Source organism: Podarcis liolepis (genome assembly GCF_965112155.1).
Source record: "Podarcis liolepis genome assembly, chromosome: 10".
In the NCBI taxonomy this organism is placed as follows: Eukaryota; Metazoa; Chordata; class Lepidosauria; order Squamata; family Lacertidae; genus Podarcis; species Podarcis liolepis.
In genome coordinates, this window is record NC_139562.1 from 33,709,231 (window position 1) to 33,737,094 (window position 27,864).

At 45.1% G+C, this 27,864-nt stretch overlaps 1 protein-coding gene and 2 long non-coding RNA genes across 6 annotated transcripts; 2 read left to right on the top strand and 1 right to left on the bottom strand.

Moving 5' to 3' along the window:
* On the top strand, nt 1-14,964 carry LOC310687574. 3 transcript variants are annotated; one of them, XR_014516471.1, is made up of 6 exons: nt 1-223; nt 3,578-3,722; nt 7,721-7,888; nt 12,871-13,062; nt 14,010-14,122; nt 14,278-14,964. It is a non-coding gene; the product is annotated as an uncharacterized lncRNA (long non-coding RNA). The 3 variants fall into 3 exon arrangements; XR_014516472.1 differs by lacking the exons at nt 12,871-13,062; nt 14,010-14,122; nt 14,278-14,964 and having other exon boundaries at nt 5-223; nt 7,721-8,072; XR_014516473.1 differs by lacking the exons at nt 12,871-13,062; nt 14,010-14,122; nt 14,278-14,964 and having other exon boundaries at nt 7-223; nt 3,632-3,722; nt 7,721-8,072.
* ERP27 (endoplasmic reticulum protein 27) lies at nt 6,634-27,842 on the bottom strand. 2 transcript variants are annotated; one of them, XM_083462805.1, is made up of 7 exons: nt 27,520-27,842; nt 27,142-27,242; nt 23,246-23,383; nt 15,614-15,730; nt 11,909-12,034; nt 9,069-9,266; nt 6,634-7,271 (listed from the first exon to the last, which is right to left on the bottom strand). In XM_083462805.1, exons 1-7 carry the CDS (start codon nt 27,662-27,664, stop codon nt 7,224-7,226), a joined length of 873 nt encoding a protein of 290 aa, XP_083318931.1. In that variant the 5' UTR covers nt 27,665-27,842; the 3' UTR covers nt 6,634-7,223. The 2 variants fall into 2 exon arrangements, with proteins under 2 accessions (XP_083318931.1, XP_083318932.1); XM_083462806.1 differs by lacking the exon at nt 23,246-23,383.
* Nucleotides 18,569-20,738, top strand: LOC310687579. The gene is made up of 2 exons (XR_014516479.1): nt 18,569-19,438; nt 20,382-20,738. It is a non-coding gene; the product is annotated as an uncharacterized lncRNA (long non-coding RNA).
* Nucleotides 27,843-27,864: the final 22 nt, after the last annotated feature.

A 27,864-nucleotide genomic window follows, 5' to 3' on the forward strand; every position in this document is an offset into this window, starting at 1 on the left:
CTATAGTAGCCCAATGTACACATTCTGCTCAGGTGTAAACCTACAGGAGAAAATGGGGGCAAGTGTCCACCTGTACTCACAGAGGCTCCCCATGTGATTTAGAACTCTACATAACTGAGATCTAAATTGGAGCCTCCTCAGATAACTGCCCTCCCTGAGCTGGAACCTAGAAGACACTCATTCCTGCTCATGTGTAGGTTTTACAGCCAAGTTTTTGCTCAAGGTTTGTATGCGCTATGGGCAGAGGGTGGATGGTATACCGACAACAGCCATTGTTTAGTGTCTCCTTGGCCCAATACTGTGTGTAGGCTCTCACAGCCAGTTCTGACAGAGGTGTTTCCTGGTTATGGAAGATCTATGGAGCACAGCAACTCCTGTGGTGATGCTGCACCAAGTGTCCAGGTGGGCACAGTTGGATCAGATCAACTCCTCGAAACATACCCACCCAGGTCTCAGTAGATCAAATTATGGGTGAGTGTGGTCTTACTATGTAGTGATGCAGCATTAAACAGCATCACACAAAGGTCAGTGGGCACAGCAGGTTCTTAATTGTTCAACAAGGCAGAGATGCCTTCATCTTCCATGGTAACTTATCACTTCCCTCGGCTCTGTCTTACACTACCCATGATCATTGAAATTAGGGTGGCATTATCTCTGTGTCCTTGCCATAGTCATGCAGCCTACCTCCATTCAACAATATGCACCTTTCAGTGGGCATTTTGGCTGTTGAGACAGCCACTACCTCTTCTGCTTCATAAGGAGGTTGTTAGTGGTATTGGAAAAACTAGTTATGTGGCAAGTGACTCAGCCTTGCGGTCGGTGGAGGTAGACGTAGAGGTTTGGTTCTAATTCCAAATCCTTGTCTTGGCTCATTAATTCCCAAGAACCACCAAAATGTACCAGACTGCCCTCCGTAACAGCCACAAGAGCCACCCACAGAGTATCTATCGTGCCATATTTTGGTTCCATCAAGACAAGAAGGAAATCTCAGGGAACAGAGAGTCGTAGAAGCAAATTGTCTCATCTGATTGTCATACTCCTACAGGTGTCTTCTGCAATATCACACCAAAATAAGATAACTCAATATTCAAAAGGCTGAATACTACGCATCTAGTGTACCAGAGGTTAAGAGCACTGGGCGTAGAAAGCAGGGACTTGCACAGGAATAAGTATTATCATCCAAGCAAAGTCCCAAAGGATATTCCAGCTAAAATCTCAAGGCTGTGTGGGGCAGTAGGAAGACTGGCATGGGGCTTCTCCAAACTTTGCCTTGAGAGTAATCCATTTCAGTTCTCCTTTTCTGAATGTGTGGGCTTTGGAGGAGAAGGACTTGTGTTGCTCATCATCAATGACATCACAGACACTACCCAATAGTCATCAACAACTCTCATAATTGCAATGCAGAAAGAACTGCAATTTTGCAGTGACCCCACATTATGAGCTGTTAGAGAAAGCATAGTATTTTATTTTATTTTATTTAACAGAATTTTATACTGCTTAACTGTAAATAAAATATCGAAGTAGTTTACCAAGAATATAAAATATACATTTAAAATGTCAATGAAAACCAGTGTTAAAATCAAACTAAAATAAAAGCATAATGAAATAACACAACAGTTAAAAGTATGTTCTATAAGCCACAATTGTGGATAGAAATGCATGTTGGCTTTACATGTTCTTTAAACAGAAGCACTCCTTGGGATGGGGAACATCTGTACAGCTGCTTCACTAGTCTATGACATTGACTTGCAACAAACTAGAGTGGAGCAGCTGCGGTCAATTTTTCTTGCAATAATTCATGGTAAAGGTTTTGTTCACACTAGCTAGTGGTTCGAACCAGTTCATACCAGATAGCATCCTGGGATGGGACAGATCATCAGCTGGTTTCAACTGGTCTAATAAATATGTTCTCCATTAAATATCTGCAGCAACACCATCATAGTGCTTACACATGTTGGTCCCAAATGTTCTCAAAAGTGCTGACTTGAGCCTTTTGAGGAAATCTTCTGCCCCCACACTTGACAACTACTCCACTAACTGGAGGGTCTTGTGAGGACATCTGACAGCAACTTTCTATATTTTAGCACTCTGGCTGTGGCCAGCTGTGGGAGGATAGAGGATGGCTTCTTGGCCACACAGTGGTTTAAGGGCTTGTTGTTTCGAATGTGGTTTTCTAGACAAGAGAGAAAAGGAATTAAAGTTTACCAATGTACATAACAAGCCTCTTTAAAAAGTTGTCTCTATAATTATCTATGTACACTCGTGGGACAGGCATTGAGGAAACATCTCCTCATGAACACGTTAGCATAACCACAAGGTCCCTGTACATCCTGTTTTGTTTTTCCTCTGGCTTATTTGACTAAAAATGATTCACATTGCTACAATCTGAGAGGCAAATCAATATAGCTGTTCTGCTCCTTATTTTGTAGCTATCCAGCTCTTCATAGACTCATAGAACTATATAGTGTTTGAAGGGACCCCGAGGGTCATCTAACCAAACCCCCTGCAATGCAGAAATCTCAACTATCCATGAAAACATCCTTGTGGCCTATTCCCTTTGAACATGTTATACCCCTCAATTCCTACATTCCCATCATGGGTCTCATCCCACCAGGTTTCGGTAATGCCTACCGAATTTGCCATCCTGTATTAAAAGCTCCAATTCATCATGCTTGTTTCCCATACTCTGTGCATGTGTTATACAAGTTATACAGTGCCTTTGGCTTTTGTTATTTGCATGAAATGGGGACATGGAACCTGTGGCTCTCCAGAGGCTGTTGAATTCATCATCCCTGACGACTGGCCACGCTGACTGGGACCAGCAGTGGATGGAGTAGTGGTGGGGTGGAGACACTTGTCTGACCTCCCAGCAAATGAGTCGCTGCTGCTTACCAGGAGGAGGGTGAGGATCAAGGTGGTTTGGTGCAAGAGCACCAGCAGAGCCACTGCAACACTCCTATTAGCTCGTATGCACTGCGCCACCCTACCTGACACCTTGCCCTTCCCTTTAAGCAGCAGCCATTCACCTGCCAGGAGGTCAGGAAAGTACCTCTACCCCACTCCACTGTCCACTGCTGGATGTCATGAGACCCGTGGAGACATTGCAGAAAGGGTAGTCAGATGAGGTTGAAGAAGAATGCAGGGAATTGGAGGAGGCCGACCCAAGGGAAGATCCTAGCAAGTTGAGGGATGAGCACTTAGGACTGCACAGGAGATTGACCCAGGGATGGTCCTAGTAAATTGGGAGGTGGGGATCTGGATTCAGGGGAAGGATCTAGTGGCCTAGCAGAAGAACAGCCTGCCTCTATGGTACTGGACACCCTATGCACCTCATCCCCTCAAGGAAGACACCCAGGAATACGTCTGACAGGGAGCCAGCTATGTCACTTCCACCTTTGTCTCCAAAGAAGCACGGGAACAGTACTGGTTCAAGCAAACCTTGCATGTCCTGCCTGTGTGAATAGCTGTGCACACCCCACTCTCAGAGGGAACATGTCAAGTGTTGGATCAATAGCTTAGTTTCCCCTAGTCATGTATCATAGTACTCTGTCATGCCTTACCTGTGTGTAACCTGTAGACCCATGGTGGAATGCTGTACTGAATTCATCAATAGAACTTTCAAAACCTCCAGACGTGACAACAGTTCAAGTTCCAAGTTTAAGGGGGAGAGACAGGACACTGGCTGGAACCAATGGGATTTGGATCCAAACAACTTTTGGAAGGTAAAACATTTCCTAGCCTTGGTATAAAAGAATTACAAGTGTGTGACACTTAAGTATTTAAGGCAAGGCCCTCCTACGAAGTAAATATGTTCTGAAGCCTAATTTCCCCAAAAGAGATTTGCCTATGAAACCATTACATTTCACCATGTGCTGAGATCATGGGAAATTTCTTGTGACACTTGGCCATATGATATGAACATCCTCCTGCTCTGAGGATCTTTGGACACCCAGCAGTCAGTGGAAACAGTACAGGACAAATAGAAATGTATGGATTTTGCCAATAGGACTGATAAAGGTACGGCACTGGTTTTGACAAATTTTCTCTTTGCAGGTGGGATGATGGAAATGTTCCTTTCAATTGGGGAATATTCAAAATGTCTGGATAATTATAAGTTCAGATAAATAGGAGTGGTGATGATGACATGAAGTTCTATGGATGTGAAGGTCAAACTGAAATGATGAGATCAGATTCATTAGGCAATACAGATCAGTAAGGTTGAGTTGAGAGTTTGTGTTGACCATGTTCAGTGGAGGCAGGACAAATGGAGAACTTAACCCAAGAAGAGCCCAGATAGATCATCCCAAAGGCCCATCTGGTCCAGGATCCTATTCTCACAGTGGCCAACCAGATATTGAGAAGCCTGCATGCAGGACATGAATGCAGCAGCACTCTTCCCCGCCCCCATGAGTCCCAGCAACTGTCACTGACATTGCAGAAGGTGCATATCTTATCTGCCATGAACTTTTCTTATTCCTTCTTAAAGAAATCCAAGTTGGCTGCCTTTGCTCCTTGCTGTACTAGCAAACTCCAGTTCAACTACTGTATGTGCTCTGTGAAGAAGTGATTCCTAACCAGTCACTTCTGTGCAGCAATGATCTCTCTATCCATTCTAGGCAGTAGGAAAGCAGATGTGGGGTTTCGTGTCTGTAGGCGTGCCTGCAATACGTTCCTGGGTGTTGTTGTTGTTTACAAGTTGGTGATTTGCGTGTGTGTGTTTTTGCACTGCCAGTTCCCAGCACAGTAGAACCCAGAGCTTTAACTGCGTGCCAATTCCACTCACGCCGTTGTGCCAAGATCCCATAGTAGGGCTGTTCAGCTTTGCAGCTCTGGTGTTGACTCAGTGCAATTCAGAGTGGAAAATGAAATCCTGAGATGAGAAGAATTAGCAAGGGGCAAACGGAGGCACCCAAGAACTTGCAAGTGGCCTTGTAAGTTGCAACAAGAGGCTGTTTTAGAGGATAGAGATCCTTTGACTCAGCGCTGTGGGCCATGCAAGTCCATCTCATTCCCTTGGCTGTTGTGTCCTGCTGCTGCTGCCGCCACCACACATTGCTGCTGGTAACTCCACTTTCAGAGATGGAGGCAGCTGAGCAGGGATTAGGAGAACAAGAGTGGCCTTTTACTCCTAGCTTTGCCCTTGGGGACAGGGGGTGTTCTGTGGTTTCTCTGCTCTGCAGTACTTAGCAGTTCCCCTCAAGTCAAATGCCTTCCTGAGAGACAACGTGGCAACTGTTCACATGGCAGCAGCAATCTGTCAGGGTTAGAAAGGGTATGCCAAGAGCGAAGCGGGAGAGCTCTCTGCCACATCTTGGATGCAGCAATACTCTTCATCTGTAGCAGCCTTCCTCCTCCCCACTCTCTCCACCCCAGTCTGACTCAGCAAGCACTTCAGTTAAAAGCCAGTCAGCTATAAACTCCCCCCCCCGGCCAACTACATTTTCACAATTCTGTTGTAAAGTGAGCCCCTTGCAGACTACCTTTTCGCTAGAGACTCTGACAGGATGCATTTTATACACCCTTGCTGAAGAAAAACAAAATCTTAAGTATTGAATTGGACCAAACAATGCTTTTTGTTCCCCATAATAACTGTTGTGAGGTTTGGGCGGGGGGGCGGTCAGCCTGCATGATGCCAGAATCCCTTGTGATCCTGGAATCCTAGGTCCAGCAAGGGCTAAAATCTAATGTAGGATTCCATTGTTGAATTAGCCAAGGATTCTCATTACTATTTACGTGAGTACTGTACAGTCCTTAGTATGACAAGCGAAGTTTCTCCATGTCAGAGGGCAAATGGATGGGCCCTTCTTCCTCACCTTGCTGGTAGTGAGAAAGACAAAACCCACTTGTGAGAGAGAGAGCTGGAAGGAGGCTGCTGGCAGAAACCAGAGATTGATTTCTGCTTGATTTCTGCTTGAATCCAAGGCTGTGACTATGGGAGAAGCAAGAGCCCCTTGGAGTGTTAATGCTTTGATCTGCATCGTAGGCTCAGGTTAGATATATGTGTAAATAAACCATACATCATAAAGACACTACAGTCTCTGCTGTCCCTCTTTCCAAGGAAACCGAGCCCTGAACCCCCTAGATTTCCACACTGCTTGGAGAGTGGGGTGGGAAACAAGACTTAATGCAACTCTCACCTAACAGCTGTCATCCCATCCGGCTTTCTGAACTGTTTCTATGCCAGCTGGTTGTTATAAGAACCGTAACTTTCAAGACCTGGAGGCTGAGCTTGCTTTTTCCCCATCCTGTTTTCTTTGGGAATCTTTATAAAGCTGCTCCAGGATGCACTTCAGCTAAAGAGTGCTTTAAAGAAACAACCAACTAATTAAATACATCCAGGTTTAGGCCTTAAAGCTGTACTGCTGTAAGATTTTCCTTCAAGTGGCTATTACAAGATCCTGGAGAGGAGCTGTCTCATGCCTCAATCACCCCCTCCCCAATTTTGATGCAACAATTTCCCAGGTGGGACTCTTCAGACACCCTTTTATTGCACACTCATGATTATATGTGCTCATGATGTTAATGGGGAGCTCACACATGAGCTATCACTACTGTTTGTGCCTGCAAAAGTTTGGTCACGTTGCTTTATTCCCAGTCTGTGCATATCCTGTAATCTCCTGTTGGAATCCCATATTTATTATACCACAAATGTTCTTTTTATTTTTGTTCCACTTTTCTTGCACTATAACCCCTCCAGACAGCAATAATGTGGCAGCGTAGGGAAAGCATTGCAGAACAAACTAAAATAGAATAAACCCACCACTAACGTGGCATTGCAATGTCAAGAGCCAACTACCTGGCAGCCTGACCAAAGCTAGCAGATCCCAGCAGCCCTTAATCTCATTGTTTGCAAAACAGGGCAGAGCTTGAATTACCAAAGAACAAAAGTGAAAAGGTGGAGCTGGTAAAGTAGGAAAGGCAATGGGCAGACCCAGATTATACCTTTAAAGCATATTCAATGCACATGTAAAGCACATGACTTCCCCCAAATAACCCTACAGTTCCCATATATCTCTGGTGAAAGCCAGAGGTATAGTGTGGGTCTGCCCAATGTGAGTATTTATGGGAGGATCAAGGAAGTATTGGACTCGGCTGACATGGTCTGGCACATTTCTGTTGTGTGACTGTTGGTTGCTGCTGATTATCCCCCAACCCCCCAGGACAAGAGTATGCGCAGAACTACAGCAGGAATTAGGTTGTGGCTGGAGGCTGTTGGAACAGAGTCAGAGTTCCTCTTTGAAGATCTTATCCTCTGGCTTAGAGTTTTCTTTCTGAAATAAAGCAGAACAAAAGGAACCACGTCAACATAAAGATTTTTAGTGGAAAGATGAACTGGGAGTGGAGACACTTGAGATCCTGAAAGAGCACTTGGTGTCTCTCGCTGTGCATAGAACCATAGAATTGTAGAGTTACCCTGAGAGCCATCTAGTCCAAGCCCCTGCAATGCAGGAATCATTTGCCCAACATGGGGCTCCAATCCACAAGCCCGAGATCAAGAGTGTCATGCTCTACCAACTGAGCCACATTAATATGGGGGCTAATCTCTTATACCATTTTAGTTTTCCTACCATCACTCATACAAGACCTCTGAAGGCAGGAAATCTCTGTTGCATATATATATTCTGCTGTATCTGCTGGTTACTGTAGGAAATCTGGAGTGCATATGCCTATAATATTATACATATAATGAATATTTCTTGTGATTTTTTTCATTTTTTAGCAGAACAAGGAGGTAGGGAACTCGCTTCGCATCAAGATTAAAGAGCAAGACAGGAATTAGGAGAAAAAAACATGTGCAGATAAACTTGGCACCGAGATATTCTGAAGATCCATTCCCTAGTGGATCTCTTCTGTCTCCACAACAGCAGCAGGCACCATAATTCCTAAGGTTTCCTCTTTCAAGGAAATGAGGCAGAGTTGCTTTTGCCAGTTCCCAAACTTTCCCCCATCATCTGGAGTCCCTGTGCCCTGACTCTTGCATGTATATTCCACCACAATTCCCCAGTTTTCCATGAATCCAAAACCTCCCTACCCAAATCCTGGAAAAACAAAAATAAAACAACGGAACTAAACATTTCCATTGCGGGGTGCGGGGGGGGGGGGGGGGAGAGAAATCAAGCTGTGTAGCCAGAGGAGAAAACATACAAACTGAATGTAATTGTTCACATTTGTTCCATTTGCATAATTTATTCCAATCCTATAATTTCAGATTTAAGAAATTATTTTTAGCACAGATCTCTAAATCTTTTGAGACTGCACAACTTTCCAGAAGCAGAAATTATTCTACTTCCATGATAGACTGAGCTACACAGAGATGCTTTCTACATGGACACTTTTTCTTAGGGAAGCGATAGAGAAGATTTCACAAGCACCCAAGAGGACGTGTATTGTGACTCTGAACTGGCTCAGGGGAAGCTATGGATGGTTATGCTTGATCACTGATGCAATAGCACTGCTATGACCCACTAATAATTCAGAACTATGTTGACAGATGGGGATGCACACAGTACCTGCTATGTCAGAAATGATATGCATTATTTAGGATGAGTTAAATGCACCTTTGCATTTAGACTTCATGATTTTAAAAAGAGGCACTGGGAGGGCTGACAGTTATCAGAATCTCACCTGGTAGGGGTGAGTGGGTTTAACCCTTTCCTCCCCTGGTGTAGCCCCGATGAATATAGCCCCTTAGTAGCTGTTATTTACATTGGAAGGAAATCATCCACAGGCACCAATAAGAGACCTTAGCATTCCAGGAAAGTGTTAAACACCTCGATCACCACCAGTGGCTGCCTTGATAATAATCAATCCTCTCTGCCCCCCATTGTCTGATATTTGCTTTTAAAAAAAAAAAAGTGTAAAGATACACTTAATGTCACATCTAGTTTGGTCCTCTGTTTATTATTTAGGTGCAAAAGCATTGCTCTGAAACACTACCAGCTGTGTCAGGTATAAAACTAGACATCAGACTGAAGTGGGAAAGTGGGAACAACATTTCCAGGGAGTGGGGTTGATAATCGAGCAGAAAGCTGTGATTGGTCAGCCCACTTGTCATCCTGTGCACTCACCAATTCCTTTCTCCGTAAGAAACCATTGCAAAAACCCCTTACAGTCTCCAGGGACACTTCATCCACGGACAGCACCTCCTGCTCCTCATCTGGAGTGTGGAATGCAGCCAGTGCAGGCAGCTGAGACTTCTTCAGGTGAAAATAAGACATAACCCTGTCATTGCCCTTTGCATGAACGTCCACTGAGATAAATAGAATCTTCAAGGAGGCAATAGGAAAGGCGTAGAGATATTTTAGAATGCTCACACAGGCAAATAAATGTTATCACACAGATTATGAGAGCTCAGAGGAGCTCCAGTAACCTAGATATTTGCAAACTGTTGGCCTACGGGCCAGATCTCACCCCCAAACCATGTTTTGTGGCCCATCAGACACACAGCAGTAACATCTGGAGCTGGGCTAGACATGGGGATTCAAACCTCACCAGTCAACCCGGTGGCAGGAAGTAGAGGATATCACATCCTCTCTGCTTTTCAGATCTGAAGAGCAGAGAGGGCAGGTAACACTGGGGGTTCTGGTCTGGCCAGAGGGGTTTAGACCTTTCTGTGAAGCACCACGGTGAAGGGAATACCACCGTGTGCATCTGTAATCAGAATCAGCTTTGGGTACTATGCACCTTGACTTGAGGAATGGTGTGTGTGTGTGTGTGTTGCTGTTTTGCCTTGAGCAGCAAAATGGGCCAGCCTTGCAATCTCCTCTAACTGAAAATAGCAAACCTGAATTAGCAGAGGGGACAGAGGAATGAGAGGCAAGGCCAATTGACAAGGAGGGTCTGGGCAATCAAAAGTGTGGAATGACCATCCTTAGGGGTTCCTCCAGACATCCTTTTTATGTGTCATTTCTTATGATTTGTGCTCGTGATAGTATCATCTGCAAAAACAAAAAGTCTAGAGTGGCCCTATATCACTTCCCATCCCAAAGTCATGCATTTCCATCTACCATTACACACTTAGAAAAGATAAATGCTTCTGTGTCATGCCACCCTGTTCTGTTCTTCATTTAAATTTCCATCAGGAATTTTCCCCACCTCCACCTGGAGAAGCCAGAGACTGAATCTGAGACCCTGTGCATGCAAAGCATTTGCTCGATCTCTGAGCTTTCCCATGTTTGTATTTTGTATGCAAATAATAATAAGAGATGGGAAAGCATGGTTTGCGGGATGGGATGGGGAGAGTGACTCAGAGCTGTGTGTTCCCCATGTTTGATTCTAGCTAGACTATGTGGACCAGACAGTTATGAAGCTCTGTCTTCAATATGGGTTCCGCATAATAGCACCATGGACTTTAGGCAAAGATTGTTGGACCTGCTCCTGCCCAAACACCAGCCTTTGATCCTGAATGTCTCAGAAGTCTTTTCACCTATTAAAATAACATTTGTGTAGAAGATGTTTGGAACTGAAAAGCTGGGGGAAAGAATTCACATGAGATCACCTACAGGTTTCTGAAGCCCCTGGTGTTTAGGTCAGTAATTTAAACAGAAGCAACAAAGAAACCTCTACGACATTATAAGCTCTGAAAATCTGACTCAGTGTCCTCAGCGCAGTTCACCTGGCAAGTCCGAGGGAGGGTTGTGCTGCCATTTGAAGAAAGTTCTTCAGGCATATGGAATATTCAGAGACATCAGGAGGTGGCCAGTGGAACAGGAGCAGCAGCGCCATTGGCCACTCCAAGTTCTTTTCCAGAGTTGTGACTCAGATATATAATAAAAATGGAAGCTGGCCATCAGCGAAGGAAATGGATCCCAAAAGTCTTTTGAAATACATAATATTTCTACTTTGGCAAGTGACTACTAGTATTAAACCAGAAGTTCCCCAATGAGTTTTCATGTATTCTACAAAGTTATTTTCAATTCTAATCTCATATCTCCATGACTGTTCTCCTGGGCTACATCCACACCAGACATTAAAAGCACAATTATGCCACTTGGCTTCCTCCAAAGCACCCTGGGAACTGCAGTTTGTTAAGGTTACTGAGAATTGTAAAGAAAGAGGTTCCTATTCCCTTCACAGAGCTGCAATTCCCAGCGTTTCCTGGGAAGAGGGATTGATTGTTAAACCACTCTGGGAACTGTAATTCTGTGTGGGGAATGGGGGTTTCCTAACAACTCTCGTCACACTTAAGAAATTACAATCCCCAGGATGCTTTGGGAGAAGCCAAGACTGTTAAAGTGGTATAATAGTGCTTTAAAGGCATAGATGTGGCCCATATCTCCTGTTGCCACTGTCCATTCCCTTGCTGCCACCCCTGGGCTCAGTTGGCATGATTTCCTGAGCAGGGGGGCGGGGAGAACAAAGTGTGTGAAGTTAGTTCCTTCTCCATCTCCTTTTCATTGCTCGCCTGCTGCTACTGGGGAGTGAGTCTTGGCAAGTGCTTGTTGATGCCAACAGCTGGTGTCAACCCCAGCAGCATAGCTAGCTGCTCGGGCACCTGGTGTGGGGGCGTGTCCTGCAGCCAGGAGCGGGGCAAGCTGCCCATGGGGCCAGACGAGCCTCTCCGATGCTTGGAGCCTTTCCGCCATTTCCCCCTCAGCTGTAGGGCGGCTGAGGGAGAAGCAGTAGGCAGAGGTAAGTCCCATGCTGCCATTTCAGGCAGCATGGAACCTGCAGGTGCCTAAGCCACCACGTCACTCCTAAAAAGTTTTGTGAGCCCAATTTTTAATTTTTAAACTCATTTTGTCACCCACCCGGTGATGACATCCGGTGTGGGCCACACCCCTCGCACCCCCTTCCTCCGCCACTGGTCAACCCTGCTTTAGACTGGGGTGTGCCCAAGCATAAATTACTGCTTCTGTCTGGAAGGATAAAAAACAACAACCTTGCACCCAAGTCACATCAGACTTACCTTCCCTTGGAAGAGAACGGCTGCTTCACGATAGTTGTCCATCATCTCCCCATGCTTTGGGGATGACTTGTCAGTGAACAAGAGAAGGTGCGTCTGAATGGTACTGTTAAAGAGACCTACTGCAGTCTGCCAATATATCAGAGAAGGAGAAATAGGTTGATTAGAGAATGTGAGATCTGAGGCACTCTTGGAGTACCAAGTCCTAAAACCTAAAATGCTGAAAACATAAGGCTAGCCCTCAGAATCATGACAATGCTCCCTTGAGTTTGTATCCAAATAAAAGAGGAGAATGCAATGGATTAAAAGCAGAGAGGCAAAGAGCAGAGGTGATTTACATTTCAGGATGAAGTAGAGCTGGACCGAGGTGGTGCAGTTGAATCTGCGCAAAGTTCAGGCAAGGCCAGCTAAGATGGTTAGTGAAATATACTCAGAGTCGCAAAGTGATTTCATGCTCTTTATTCAGCTCATAGTGGTGAGGAGGAATGAATGAAAGCCCCCTCACAGTATCTGCTTTATATACATTATTTACACAATGGGCTGCACATGATTGGCTAATCCCGGAATTCTACTGTAAGCCAATCAGGTTGTGGATTCACTTATCTCTGGAGCATGATTGGGTGGTTCCTGCCAACCAATCATACTGCTGCATTGTTCTAGGACCAATCAGACTGCTGCATTCTGAATCCTATTGTTCTAGGACCAATCAGACTGCTGCCTTTTGGATCCTATTGTTCTAGGACCAATCAGCCTGCTGCAGTTTGGATCCTATTGAACTCAGTACATAACAGTTAGTAAGCTAGGTGTTACTTGATTTGTCAGAACATTGATCAGTTTTGCTCTGATTAATCTATTTATCAACCCTCAACTGTTTTCCTCTTTGTGTCTGCGCATTGTATTTGTTAAACTGGCAAAAAAACCAAAAACCCACAAATTAGAAGAATTCACAGGTGTGCTCTTTTTAGAACTGCTGGATTCAGACATAGGCCAATAGACGCCTGAATTCAAGCAAAAGAAGAGGCCTCTCAACACCTTCTTCGAACAACAAACAGGTTGTGCTATTAGTACAGGACTGTGCTATTGGCTGCCGCCCACCCCCAGCCCTCAATGGCTGCATACTGAGCTTGACATCCGCAACAGGGAAGCATAGGCAATTGGTAAGCATTTGTTATACATGAACAATTTCTAAGGTCAAGTCACATTAACAAACATCCTCCTTTCCTATTTTTGACTTCTCCTATTTATATTTTGTTTGTATGTTACTATAATTGTTCAAAACAGTAATAAAACCTCTCTCTCTCTCTCTCTCTCTCTCTCTCTCTCTCTCGTGTGTGTGTGTGTGTGTGTGTGTGTGTGTGTTTTAAGAGTTGCTTGTAAGAGAATATGTTTCAGGTGAGGATTTAGAAACTCAAGATTTTCTCAAAAACACAAATCCAAGACCCAAATTGATGGTGGAATTAAAGATTTAGTTCCTAAGGGGTGTGTGCGCCTTTTGCTGTATTTGTGTTGTTGTTTAACCTGTAAGAATAAAAGCAATTAAACATCATTATTTTTTAAGGAAGTTAATATTTTTTTTAAAAAAAGACAAAAGCTTGATATTTTAAATCAAGGTCCTCTCCAGATGGAGGATGATGATGATGGTGATGGTTGCTGTGTATTCTGCAGCAGGATATCAACCTTGACACAATAACAGTGGTGGATTTATCCTGATTTTGTTTGTTTTGAGATGCATCCCCTATGCTACCACATTATTGCTGTCCAAGTGGTTATATCGCAAGAAAAGCCAGACCAAAATACACCGGAACATTTGTGGTATTAAAAATTATGAGATTTTGGCAGGAAATTAAGGGGTGTGGAAGTGAAGCAGGGTTACCACCCTAAAACTTTTGCAAGCACAAACAATATTAAAGGAGGGCCTCGTGTGACAGCCCTGTTATTAGCATCATGAGCATAGGACAAGAATATATTGAGGGCAGGGGCTTGTTTGTTTGCTTGTTTGTTTGCATTTGACAAAGTTGATTCTCTACAGTTCACATTTGAGATTGCAGATCCCAGTTGTCCTTTTAATGTTCATCAATGTTAAGTCTTTGTGTTTGCCCTAAAGGTTGCTGGCTGTCCTGTCAAACACAGCTTTTAAGATCTTCAGCTCAGTCCATTACCTCTTTAATGTCAAGGATGCCCAACTGAGTTCAACAGGACTTACTCCCAGCCAGTGGCGTAGCGTGGGGGGTGCAGGGGGGGCCAGCCGCACCGGGCGCAACATCTGGGGGTTAGGGTTAGGGGGCGCAAATCCACGGGTTAGGGGGCGCAAATTACTTGCCTTTCCCCGAGTGCTGACAACCCATGCTACGCCACTGCTCCCAGCATGCGAGAATGCAGCCTTCACTGCTCCATTTCCATGTATTTTCTTTACCACTCTGCATGTACACTTTTTAATCACCATGGAATTCTATATTTCCTATTTTTTTTAAAAAACTTATGTGAGTCTTTATTCTAAACGTGATATATACCACCATTTGGCTTAAGCTGCTTCTCTGAGTCAGACTGCAAACCTTAAGAAGCAAAGGATGGAAAATCCTGCGGAAGTGTTACCACTGCAATGGCAACCAAGAACACACACACACACACACACACACACAAGTATACCTTTCTGATGCTATCATTCCCATTTAGAAAAACATAGCAGAAGCCTGGAAAACATTTCAACACCGATCTGAACTGTGTTTGAAAGCCACAAGTCCAAGCAGACTGGATGCTAACAACATGGAAAGTAGACCTGGAACTCTCCATATATCACTGGGAATGACTGAGCTGCACACACTAGCCCTCTGTGAAGAGCCTCAAGTCACCTGGCACTGCCAATGGGCTCCTCGCATAGTTTCCCGTCGGCGGATAATTTGTCATCTGACTTTTTCCTTCCCCTTGCACTTTCCCCCCACCCATCGCCCACAAGCCAAACAAAGGCCTGTGGACACCCTACAATTGACCTGCCACCTCCCTGTGCACTACACCCACCCACAGGGAGATTGGCAGGATGGGGGGTGGGGGTTGAGAGAGGCTCTGTGTCAATAAAAAGAAGGGAAAGTGTGTGTGTGTGTGTGTGTATTCCAGAATTCACAAGAAAAGGTCAGAGAGTGCATTTCTCGAAGAGCCTTCCAGCTCAAGAGCTGTGGGATTTGGAGCACTGTGGGAGGTCCAGCGTACTAGGCCCTGCATCAAGCTCCCCGCTCGGTTTCTTGGTTCACAGAAGACGGGAAGGTTGAAGGAGCAGCAGGTAGGAAAAGCAAGGAAAGCTTAGGGAGAGAGAGACATCAGAACATAAGGAAAGCCTGCTGGGTCAAGCCAATGGCCCACCCAGTCCAGCATCCTCTTCTCACATTTGACAACCAGATGCCTGTAGGAAACCTGCAAGCAGGATTCAAGCACAAGAGCCCTCTTCCCTCCTCTGGTCTCCAGCAACTGGTATTCTGAACCATTGCTGCCTCTAACTGTGGAGGCAGAGCATAGCAACCATGGCTAGTAGCCATCGATAGCCATGGATTTGTCCATTCGTCTTTTAGAGCCACCCAAGTTGGTGGCCATCACTGCCACTATTCAATTAACTCATTCGCAGGGCAGTAACTTCATGGGTTTGTTCTCTCCAAAGTGAACTCGGTATTCAAATGCCTAGGTATAGCTCCAGCATGATAGAGAGACGTCCTTTCTTACCATAGGGTTGTACTCGGTTACCCAGCGGAGTTCATTGATCCGAACAAAGCGACTCAGCTTGGTGGCGTCAATTCCACTGCTGTCTTTGATTTCCAGGTCTTGCCGCTTGTTATCCACCTGAAGCAAAGCAAATAGCCTCACCGTTGTCACTCATTGTCCCTTAAAACACTTGCAAAATCAATGTCATGTGTCCTGGGAGGCAGGAAAGCCAACAGGGTCTCTGGGCCCAGTAAATTATTTGTATGATGCACCCAAACCTGCCCAGGATGGGGTCCTTAGCCAGATTATGGAAGTTCTACGACCTCAGCCCCCCCCCCCAAATATATATTCATCTGTACGGTTAATCTCCATGCAACCCAGCTGTGAGGCAGCAACACATTATCTTTCCACTCCCACAAACACACAATACGCATTCCTGTGTATGGTTCACTTTTGGCCTAAGATTTTCATGAGGACTATCCTACTGATTTATCCCAGAGCCTCGAATAAACTTTTTAATTTGCTCTTTTGCCATAAACTGAAGGGTATGATAGAAACATTTTAAAAATAAAATCAGATGTGGCTGTTATCAGTTGCATTAAATTGCCCTAGACATTAGGGATAAGGGGATTAGCAAGCAAACATTTGTGGGACCTCTGGAAAAAGGATCTTAAACCAACCTAAATCTCTTCCCTTTTTGAAAATATTTGCCTGCTCACTTCATTACTTCTAAACCTAATAAACACTGGCACAGGCATGTATGGATTTCCTGGAAACATTGTGCAAGCAAGAATCCTCTCCAATAAATAGAGGAATTTTTCCAGCAGATCAAGAAAAGAAAATATTCAGGCTCCACAAATACCGTTTTTTTGGAAAAGATTCTTTGACATCTTCCTGGATCTATCTTCCTGATGGACCTCTTAATAGGCCGGCAGGCAGGAAACTCAACAAGAAATCCCAGAGGGATAATAAGGTGTTCAATTAATGTATTGACCCAGCAAGGCAAAGCTGAATCCTTGTGATTATTTTTTAAAAGAAAATTATGGATGAGATATATGGAACTTAGGAATTGGCACATAGAAATCCTATACTGTCATACGCCATAAATGGAGTTGTCATTTCCAGAAACAGGTCTACCAACATAGTCCTCTTTTGCTTTTCCTGGTGAATTGCTAGCCCTCTTCAGGTCACAGCTGAGAGGACTGAGGGCTGAGTCTTCTCTCATCAGCTTGGAAGGAAAACAAGAGCAGCTCCATGGAAAGTAAAGAGTGTTAGACTGGCACTAAACTAAAGTGAGCCAGAGTACATAAAACTTTGGGATGGTTCCAAGGACCACCAGAGTCAGTGGAAAGTGTCTTCATTGGGGGTTGGAATAGACTGCAAACTACTGCAAGAACATTGATCAAGTCTAATGCTTTGCATTTCCCCCCTGTTCTAGAAAAAAATCAGGGTGTGTGTGTGTGTGTGTGTGTGTGTGTGTGTGTGTGTTTTCTATTGACATACCTACAAACATTTATACACCCACATACACTGGGTGGTGTGACCCATCCAATCCCACTGGATTGGGCCAGGGCTCAAGAGTCGTGTTATTTTTATTGCAAAAATGATGCTATCTCAAGCTGAAGTTCTTGGAAGACATGCAATGTGCATATAGGTTGGAGGGGGGGGGGTTAAAACAGGCTTTAACAAAGCTACATGCATGGAAACAGTTATTTATGAAGGGAACCAGGAATGTGTGTCTGTGGTTGTTGTTTCTTTAATGGCACAGTGTTTCTGAGCAAGTGCAGAGTCCCTTTGAAAGTAGAAGCTGTTGGGATGTTTTTACAAAGTCAATGGAAAGATGAATTTGTCATTCACAGAACTATAGGGAGTGTCAAAATGGCACCAAATGCAAATTCACCCCACGCCAAAGAGAACCCTGGAAAGAACAGGGGAGGAAATGCAAATGGGTTGCACAGGCAGAAAAAGTTAACCTTTCGAAATAACTCCAATGCAGGGCAGATTTTACCTACGTTTCCTGGGAAATTAAGTCTTTTCTTCAATTAAGGGGGTTAAGCGTGGCAGAAGTTTGACAATCCCTGTTCTACTCTTATCACAATGCATTAGGCTTGTCTCACTGAAAGCAATAGGCCTTAGAATCCGGGCCAGAGCCATAAACTGCTTGTATTAGTTTGACTGGAGTACAATAGCCATGTCTACCCAGAATTAGGTCCTTCTGCACTGAATGACATTTACTCCCAGGCAAGCGAGGAGGGATTGCAACTTAAGGCCACAGTGCTATCCGCGCTTTTATGGGAATAAGTCCCATTGAACACCAGTGGCGTAGCGTGGGGGGGCGGGGGGGGGCGGCTGCACCAGGCGCAACATCTGGGGGTTAGGGTTAGGGTGCGCAAATCCACGGGTTAGGGGGCGCAAATCCACGGGTTAAGGGGCGCAAATTACTTGCCTTGCCCCGGGTGCTGACAGCCCACGCTACGCCACTGTTGAACACAGCTGGACTTGCTTGAATGAAGCAATAATTGTTTGATTAATTGCAGTCAGATTCATTTTCTTATGCATTTTTTCACAATTCTACAGATATTTTGTTCCGGACTCCTGCCTCAGTTCCCCGCACCTCTTTTCACTTCTTCCAAATTTATTCAAGGGAAGGCAGGCTGAGAGGGAACTATATAAATTCTTCAACTTTTTTGCAAGACGATTGGCAAAGCTGTATATCTACTCTGTCAACCTAGTTTAATTTTAGCTGCATCTATTTGTTTATCTCATATTAAGGACAAACATGAATCTAGAAGGGTGTATTTAGGTTGTCGGCCTTCCACAATCAAATGATGATGTTTATTTCCCTCATAGTACAGATCTTTGAAGCGTCTTTGGAAGAAGAACGTTACGACCAATGGAAACAGGCCAGTGAAATCTGGTTTCCATTTGTAACACCTGTTGAAATTACATACAAAGTTAATGGTGAGTCATCCTAACAAACTTGCCACATTTCATTGTACTTCATAAATTTGGGAGTGAAGGTGAGAGTATTCCATTCCAAATAGGTTACCAGCTGCCTCTAACTTGCACAACATTTTAAAATCCCAGACAAAGGCATAACCAAGTTACCTTGCTCAGCTGTGAGGAATAAGGCCACTATTATACAGTGGTACCTCAGGTTAAGAACTTAATTCGTTCTGGAGGTCCGTTCTTAACCTGAAACTGTTCTTAACCTGAGGTACCGCTTTAGCAAATGGGGCCTCCTGCTGCCGCCACTGCGCGATTTCTGTTCTCATCCTGAGGTAAAGTTCTTAATCCGAGGTACTATTTCTAGGTTAGCGGAGTCTGTAACCTGAAGCGTCTGTAACCTGAAGCGTCTGTAACCTGAAGCGTCTGTAACCCGAGGTACCACTGTAATTGGGATAAAGGGCTTTTTAGAGACTTGCTGCTGTTTATAGAGACTTGGCTCCCTAATAAAGAAAAAGATTGGTGTGACCCATAGTCAACTTCCAGTACTAAACTGGAAGCTACAGCTAACCCATCGCTCTACCCCTACATCTAGATATAGCAAGCATCTATGCCTGCAGCGACCAAGTTCTCTTCAGCACTGGAAGCGCTAACCTGCTCTGCCCCAGGATTCGGACCCCAGCACACACAGCCCAGCAAGCCGCCTCCTTCCCTGATGGCTTCTGGGCTGACAAAAGACCACAACAAACCAGGATGCTACCTAGCCAAGGAAGCTGCTCCCAATATGCCTACGCAAAGTAAGCTGAAGGATTTCCTGTGCACTGCTATGAACTGCAATGTCAGGTTACCAACGGGGGCTGTGTTTGTACACCCCCTCCATTCCTTCTCCGGCTTCTGCCAGTAAGTAAATAAGAGCATTGTTAGCTTTGCCACCTCTCCCACAGAGAGGGGAGTGGCGGGGGATACCTTCCTGACCACAGCTCATTTACTAGTGTGATTTGAATTTTGCTGTCTAGCCCTTTTGAAAGTCCCTACTGGTAAAGGCTGAAGAGAGTTGGAAATCAGCAGCAAAGCTCTGCCAGGCTGGCCTAGTGGCAGGAAGGGCAAGTAGCAGAGGGAGGATGAAGAGAGCATGGGCAGCCAGGTGAGAGAGAGAGCGCCAGCCTAGAAGGTAACACTAGTTGATCTGTCCCTGCCTTGGGCATTTGTTCAGGGGGGAAATGGACTTGCCATGAAGGGCCAACATAAAGCAAAAGTAAGAGTGTGCTAACTGATGGGAGTCAAGCAGTAAGACTTGCAATATTTTACCAGAACTGGGTGGCAGCAGCAATAGACAGAAAGGCAAGCTATTCTTCATTTGTGGATTCCTCCTTAACTGCTTAGACTCATGGAATTATAAAGGAACCCCAAGTGTCATCTAGTCCCAACCTCAGCTGAAGCATCCATGACCGATGCCCATCCAACCTCTGCTTTAAAACCTTCAAAGAAGGAGAGTCTGCAACCTCCTGAGGGAGACCATTCCACTATTGAACAGCTCTTACTGTCAGAAAGGTTTTCTACACATCTAGTTGGACTCTCCTTCCTTGTAACTTGAATCCATTGGTTCGAGTCCTACCCTCCAGAGCAGGAGAAAACAAGTTTGTTGGTAAGGTAGAGAACTTAAGGCCTGCCTGTTTCCTCCCTAAGTTTCATTAGTTCAAGCCAGTTGCAGGATGAGCTAGCATGTGCCAGCGTCTCCTCATTGGCCACATGTGGAGCCTGTGCTCAGAATGGCTTTGTCTGCCCCCACTAATCAACCTTAAGTTTCTACCAGCAGTCTTAACCTGACTATTCCTTTCTGTAGCATGTTTACCAAACTTCAACAGCAGCCGCCTTCTTGAATAATGCTACTTCAGCTTGCAGGAAGGAGAACACTTGCTTGAATGAAACACCAACAGCATAAGAGCTTAAGACGAACCTTCTGGATCAGGCCAGTGGCCCACCTAGTTCCTCAGCTTGCTCTCACAGTGGCCACGTTGTTAAGTTGCCTGTGGGAAACCAGCAAGCAGGATTCGAGTGCAAGAGTACTCTTCCGTCCTGTGCCACCCCAGCAACTAGTATTCAGAAGCATTGCTGACTCCAGTCATGGCTTGTAGCCTTTGACAGCCGTCTCCTCCATGAATTTGTGTAATCCACATTAAAAGAAGCCATCCAGTTGGGAGCGAGTTCCATAGTTTAACCATCAATAGAAAGCTACCATATCAGAGAAAGGGATGCTGCTCTATGTGCAGGGTTTAAAAAAAGATATTCAGACATAATTTTATTTCACTTCACCACCACCCATAGACTTAATGGCTTACTCCAGGAAGTCCTGTACATTTTAATTAGTCTGATCCAGCTGATTCCCCTAATGGACATCGTGCCCAGGAGTCACTTCCTGCTGCTCTTTTATTTATCCTGCAGGCTCAAGTTAAACATACGTTTGATAGCAGTGAGACAGCAACATACCATAGACTGTAGCCTGCCCCATGAGAGATGGAAGGGAGGTGAGCGCACCAGCTAATCATGGGTAGGCAAACTAAGGCCCGGGGCCCGGATCCGACCCACTCACCTTCTAAATCCGGCCCACGGATGGTCCGGGAATCAGCGTGTTTTTACATGAGTAGAATGTGTGCTTTTATTTAAAATGCATCTCTGGGTTATTTGTGGGGCATAGGAATTTGTCCATCCCCCCCCCAAAAAAATATAGTCTGGCCCCCCACAAGGTTTGAGGGACAGTGGACCAGCCCCCTACTGAAAAAGTTTGCTGATCCCTAAGCTAACTTATTCCCTCTGAGGGTCTTCATCACTATGGCTACCTCTCATGCATAGCCCCAACCTGGTGTCAGTCAGGGGGTTCTCAGAGGACACATCAGACACACCACTGGCCAAGGGTCTGGAGGAGCAGGAAGGGTCCATTGAAACCAACAATGGGCTGTCATAGGAGGAGCCACCACCATCTAGTCCTCAAGAACACTTGAGGTCCTCAAGGTCCAGAGCTGAGGGAGCTGAATGGCAGCAATGTAGCCTGAATCTACAGATACAGATCCGCCATGTGGCTTGTAAGGGGTCTCCTTCTAAGTAAGCAATGTCTGGAACACCTTCACTATTAGCAGCTGTGCTTAGGTTGTGGTCTAGGAGGTCAGCATGTATAAGGTTTCGCTTTGGGGCTTTCCAGATGCTGGAAACAACACAGGACTCTGGCTCTTTGTTATTTCCTTTGCGGTGTTGTATCTCGCCTGAACTCCCTGTGATATTGATCTTGGACTGTTGCCTTGCCTCTGGATCATGTTTTGGTTCCGAGACTGATTTTCTGGGGTTTGCTTGGACTGCTCTGCATCTGCAGCCCTGCCCTTGTTGGTGAGGGTTGTTGTTGTTTTGCTAACAGACTTATACCTGCTGAGATTGGGACCCTAGCCCCAGAGGGCATCCATTGGAGCATGACTTAAAAATAAATAAATCCTGGATGCTTTTAATCTAAAACAGCAATTTAATCTATTATTTATTTACTTGTGGTTTTGCATGGCAATAATTGAAACAGTTACTGCAATGATATTTTCGGGGTGGGAGAAAATTCTAGTAGTTGACTGAAGGAGCAATCAGGATAGGAAAACAGAGGGAAATGTATCCATCAAAAAACCTAGCCTAAACTGATTGGCTGTGTCCAGACAGGGGTGTTATCTTGCACAACAAGTTGCTTAGATCTGATTTTTCCATGTAAGGGTGTCCATAGACAAGCTGTTTACATTTTCTGCCTGATTCCTAAACCGATGACCCGTATCCACACTATGCGGCTCCACTGATCTCTTGATCCAAAGAAATCAAACTCTGCTTAAGTTCTGCCCCCTGGACCTTCTCACTGCACAGGGAAGTCAGATGCGTGTGACCGTTCAATCTTAGAACAGCAAGGCAGTGGTCAAGTGTTATGTAGAGGTTCTAGTAATTGCCACAGGGCAGCTGACATGAATTTGTTTTTAATGAGACAGTCATACGTATCATGCCAAAGTCTACAAGTCTATGGTTACTGGGCATATGTTAATCAGGATTGCAAGCCTTTGATCTTCATTTTAGCAAAGTTGTAGCTGAACTAAAGTCCTTCCAAAATATTCCATTGGCCTTTAAAAGAAAGAGAGGAGGGGTTGTTCTCTTCATGCTTTGTATGTAGAGCGTACAGATTTCATGGGCCAACATTCCTACCTAGCTCATTCCAGGTCTTTTTTGTTGCTATTGGAAAGACTTAGCCTCTCCTTCTGAGTATAATATTGATTTCTACCAAGAGACTGTTGGAAGAAGAGAACCCAGTTAACACACCAAGTTACAGCAGCACCTGGATCAGTGAAGGCTTCTTCATTGGGGTGAATAGAGCCCTGTTCACCAACATTAGTATGACTTAGCCACCCTCCACCTTCCTGCCTTCTTACTTATAAGCAGGGGGTTAGAATGGCTTTTCAGCTTCCTCCTCCTTGCCTCAGTGTTGCTTGTTATAGAACTCTTTACTGAGTTCTATACTGAGGTTAAATCAGTATACCAGTTTAGGCTAGGAATCAGTTGGCTTGGCCTGTCCTTGGTTATGGCGCCACCTGCTGTTGGCCTCCCTGCCTTCTCCCCTACCAATTCCAATGGGCATCAGCCACCACTGACCTGTTTGCTGGAAGCAGCAGAACTACAAGCGAAAAAACAAAAACCTACCATACGGAAGAGGGAGATGGTGTTTGTTGTGACATTATAATGGGAAAGAACATTAGAGGAGGTGCAGAGGCCAAATGGTACATCTTGCATATCTTGTACCATTTTAAGGAATTCTGAAAGTTCTGGTCGCTCTGGATCCTGAAAAGGAGAGGGGAAGAAAGAGAATGAAAAAAAATGGGAGGGAGTGCCACAATCCTACGCTACAAATTTATATCACTTATAAACCCAGTTTTAAGTGGAAGGGTTTCCCCAAAGAGTCCTGGAAACTGGGGAAGGTGCTGGAAATTGTCCATGAGGAGACACTCTGCACATCTCATTGAACCTTTGGGGTACACAGGGAATAAATATTTTTGCATTCCCCCCCCCCCCAAATCTCTGAGTGGTGAGAGTCAAGGGGTTCTGGCACATAACCTGAGATTGGCTTCCATGGATGCCTCAAGCCACAGCTTTGAGTTCAGCACAGAACAAGACAAGCCTCTGTGTCTCCAACTCCCAGCGTCAGCCAAAAACTCACGCCCAGTCCTCCTCGTTTGACTTCTTGTTCTCCTTCTTATGATGGCATCCAGGTAAGATGGGAAGTCTTGCCCATTAGTCTGTGTGGCAACACAGCTCACTCTTTGGACATGCAAATGGAAGTACTTAACTGGCCAGCTGAAGCCATTACCTTAACAAAGGAAGTTCTTTGGTTGGTTTAGCAGGTTTCTTCTTATAGATTCTAAGCTCATAAATACAGGATCACAAGTTGGAGGGGACCCATGAGTAGTCATCCAGACTACCCTGTAACGCTATCAAAACCATTTCAGTCTATAGTGTAGCTTTACCCTTAAAGAGGTAGAATGAGAGAAAAAGAGAAAGGTGGAGGATGGGGGGGGGGGAATGGAGAAAAATAGAGCAGGAAAATGTACTAAATAAAGACTAAGAAATCAGCTCTGTAGGCAGAAATCGCTGCCTCAGATTTTCTTCAGGGCTTTGGCTTTCCACTGCAATTTAAGTGAAGGATGCTGACATCTAGCGGCTACTTGTAGTCGTGCAGGTTAATAATAATAATAATAATAATAATAACAACAATAATAATAATTTTATTATATATACCCCACCCATCTGGCTGGCTTTCCCCAGCCACTCTGGGCAGCTCCCAACAGAACACTAAAAAGAGACTAAAACTTCAAACATTAAAAACTTTCCTAAACAGGTTTCTCTAGTGGCCCTTATTCTGCATGAGTCAGTATTCCATGACGAGGATTACTGGACATCCCTCAATAAAAGAGAATGAGCAATACATTCCTGCTACCATGGCTGCAATTATAAACCAGATGCAACTAAAGTCATGAGGCTCCTTAAATAGTGCAGAGTGCTTGACTTTCCTTTATGCTCTGTTGAACCTTAGGCCCTGAGACTGTAGACGACAGCGCTTCCTCATTGGGAGATACCACCTGTTTTTCTGTCCTTTGGAGCCAATACAGCAATCTTTATCTACTTATTGAGATTCTAAGACTGTTTCATGGGTACTTAAAGATTAGGCATTAAAACACATTAAATATCTCTCCCTGCCACCATCAAAAAGGATGTCAAGGTGTTAGTGAACCACACATAGCTGTTTGTTTTCTGACCCATTCCGTCCCAATCCTCCCTGCATCTTTAGAGAGACTCTCAGTATAAAATGAGGTAGCGCTCAGAGACTAGAAATGCACAACTTATCAAATATTTTAAGATAATTTTGCTCTGCATCCTTTCTACATCTCAAATAACAGTGACAGTTGGCCCTTTAAAACATGTTTCCTGAAACTGTCTTCAATCAAGTTAAAATTCTCAGAGATCGAAAGTGAGATTGAAACCAAGTTTACAGCTAATGTGGTTCAATTGGGGAAAAGAAGTTGGCTTGAAAATAACAGGGGTAGAAGAGAGAGACCTCATATTAAACAAAGGCCTCTTCATCATTTTATTATTATTGTTGAGCAGCTGGTTCTAGAGTGGAAGCAGAAGTGTGGACTGAAAACACATCGGTAAGTTCAAACTGAGGAAGAAAGCGCTTTTGAGTATTCAGTGATTAATCAACTGGGCTTTAGCTGGACGAACCAAATTCCAAGCCTTTGAAAACTTGGCTTCACATTTGTACAGTGTATTTATAGAGACAGTGATATTTTTAACAATAGCAGTGCCATGTTCGGTTGAAGTACAGCACAATGTTTAGTAAGTCCATTGAACTACTGCTAGGATTGTTGATTGTCCTACTTTACAGAGAACAGTCCTCCATTTGAAGGCGCCTTCTATTTGTACACATTTTATTTGAGTCTTGGCGGTGGTTTGTTTTGTGGGGACTCTTCTGGCAGAGAAGCAGCGGCATCAGTGCTGATTTCCGGTGCAATTGTGCCAATTTCCGGTGAGATCATGCCAGTGGCGTAGCGTGGGTTGTCAGCACCCGGGGCAAGGCAAGTAATTTGCGCCCCCTAACCTGTGGATTTGCGCCCCCTAACCTGTGGATTTGCGCCCCCTAACCCCCCAGATGTTGCGCCCGGTGCGGCCGGGCCCCCCTGCACCCCCCACGCTACGCCACTGGATCATGCAACACTTGGAGAGCAAGCTCTCACTGGAAATTGGCACAATCCCACCAGAAATCAGTGGAAGCAGCAGCAGGACAATTGGTGCAGGGCAATAGCGGCAGCACTTCTTGTTGTGGCAAAACAGGAAACGCCACCCCCATTTGGCAGTGACATTCCTCCCATTAGCACTGGACAACTCCATTTTTAATTTCCTACAATGCTCCAGTGTCAATATATCAGGTGTTCTATAGTGTTGTGGGGGGGGGGGCGGGATATAGTAGCAGCAGCAGCTTGTAGCTGCCTGGTGAGGAGAAGCCATGACAAACATTGATTCTTACTGGGTCATTTGGGCCCTGGAAGCTGCCAGAGGATGTCAAGTACTGATGCTGGCCATAAATGTGAGAAATGGCCTTCAGAAAACACACCGAGAACTGAGGAGGGAGAAAACTATGTACTCAAGATAATTTTGGTATCAATATGCTTTTGGGTGCGGGTGGCGCTGTGGTCTAAACTACAGAGCCTAGGGCTTGCCGATTAGAAGGTTGGCAGTTTGAATCCGCGCGACAGGGGTGAGCTCCCGTTGCTCGGTCCCAGCTCCTGCCCACCTAGCAGTTCAAAAGTACGTCAAGTGCAAGTAGATAAATAGGTACTGCTCTGGAGGGAAGGTAAACGGCGTTTCTGTGTGCTGCTCTGGTTCGCCAGAGGCGGCTTAGTCATGCTGGCCACATGACCCAGAAGCTGTCTGCGGACAAACCCGGCTCCCTCAGCCTATAGAGCAAGCACGCAACCCCAGAGTTGTCTGCGACTGGACCCAATGGTCAGAGGTAGCTTTACCTTTATGCTTTTGGAACTTGGACTGTGCTCACACTACAGCCACAATCTCTTTCCTGAACCAGACAGCATTAAGGTGTTATATTGTCCTCCTATGACACCGCCACTGCTCACAAAAGTCCAACTACCGTATTTTTCGCTCTATAAGACGCACCTAGTTTTTGAAGGAAAACAAGGAAAAAAATATTCTGAATCTCAGAAGCCAGAACAGCAAGAGGGATCGCTGCGCAGTGAAAGCAGCAATCCCTCTTGCTGTTCTGGCTTCTGAGATAGCTGCGCAGCCTGCATTCGCTCCATAAGACGCGCACACATTTCCCTTTACTTTTTAGGAGGGGAAAAAGTGAGTCTTATAGAGCAAAAAATATGGTACTTATGCTGACAAAATTTTAACAACCATAGATGGGAGCAACTCTTTTTTACACAGTCCTCCACATAATACAGGGTTGTAAGGAGGTTGTGCTAGAGTGCCCAGCATGAAAGGCCTGTCTAGTTTAAGTCTACAGCCACAGAGTCATCTCAACAAACCTGGAAGAATCCAACGACAACCACCTCAGCTGCACTGACAAATGCGGCCACAGCTGCAACATCCTCCAGCTGTATTGGTTTTCTTGCATCTTCAGAAGTACCTAAGAAGTAGAGGAAGGTATAGCCAGCCTCTTTTCACAGCCACGCGAACGCACACAAACACACTGTACCCAACCCTCCTTGAAAGTTTTTATCAGATTTCACAGGCAGAAGCGATGAGCCTTCATGGCTGCCTTCAGAATGCTTCCCACATTCTCAGTTGGGAGCAGCAGTACCTCAGCTAGAATGGCTGCTTCAATCTGGATGAGCCCTCCTACTCCATGTGCCAATCCCCACAGCCTCACCACCTCTTTGGAATTCAAGCCATTCCTCCCTTACCTTTGGGTGCTGGCTCCTTCTCAGCACATCCCAACATGAAGACACAACTGAGAAGGGACGTAAGGAACCACTGCTGCAAGAGAGAGGTTTTCATTGCCTTGCCTCGTTTCTTTCCTTGCCACAAGCCCTGCTTCGAGCCAGACATCGGAAAGGTGCCTTGCCACCTGTCCCAAATCTGATGTGGCAACACCTAAAGCTGTGGGAGTGAAACACCTGGGTATGTTCAGATCTGTTATTTCCCACGATAAGAGACTTCAGGGACAGGAGGCTCCCGGAGGTTTCCTTTTGCAAGTGTTCTGTTCCTCATTTTGTTGGCAATAGGACTCCCTTTTTCATAGTGGTCTA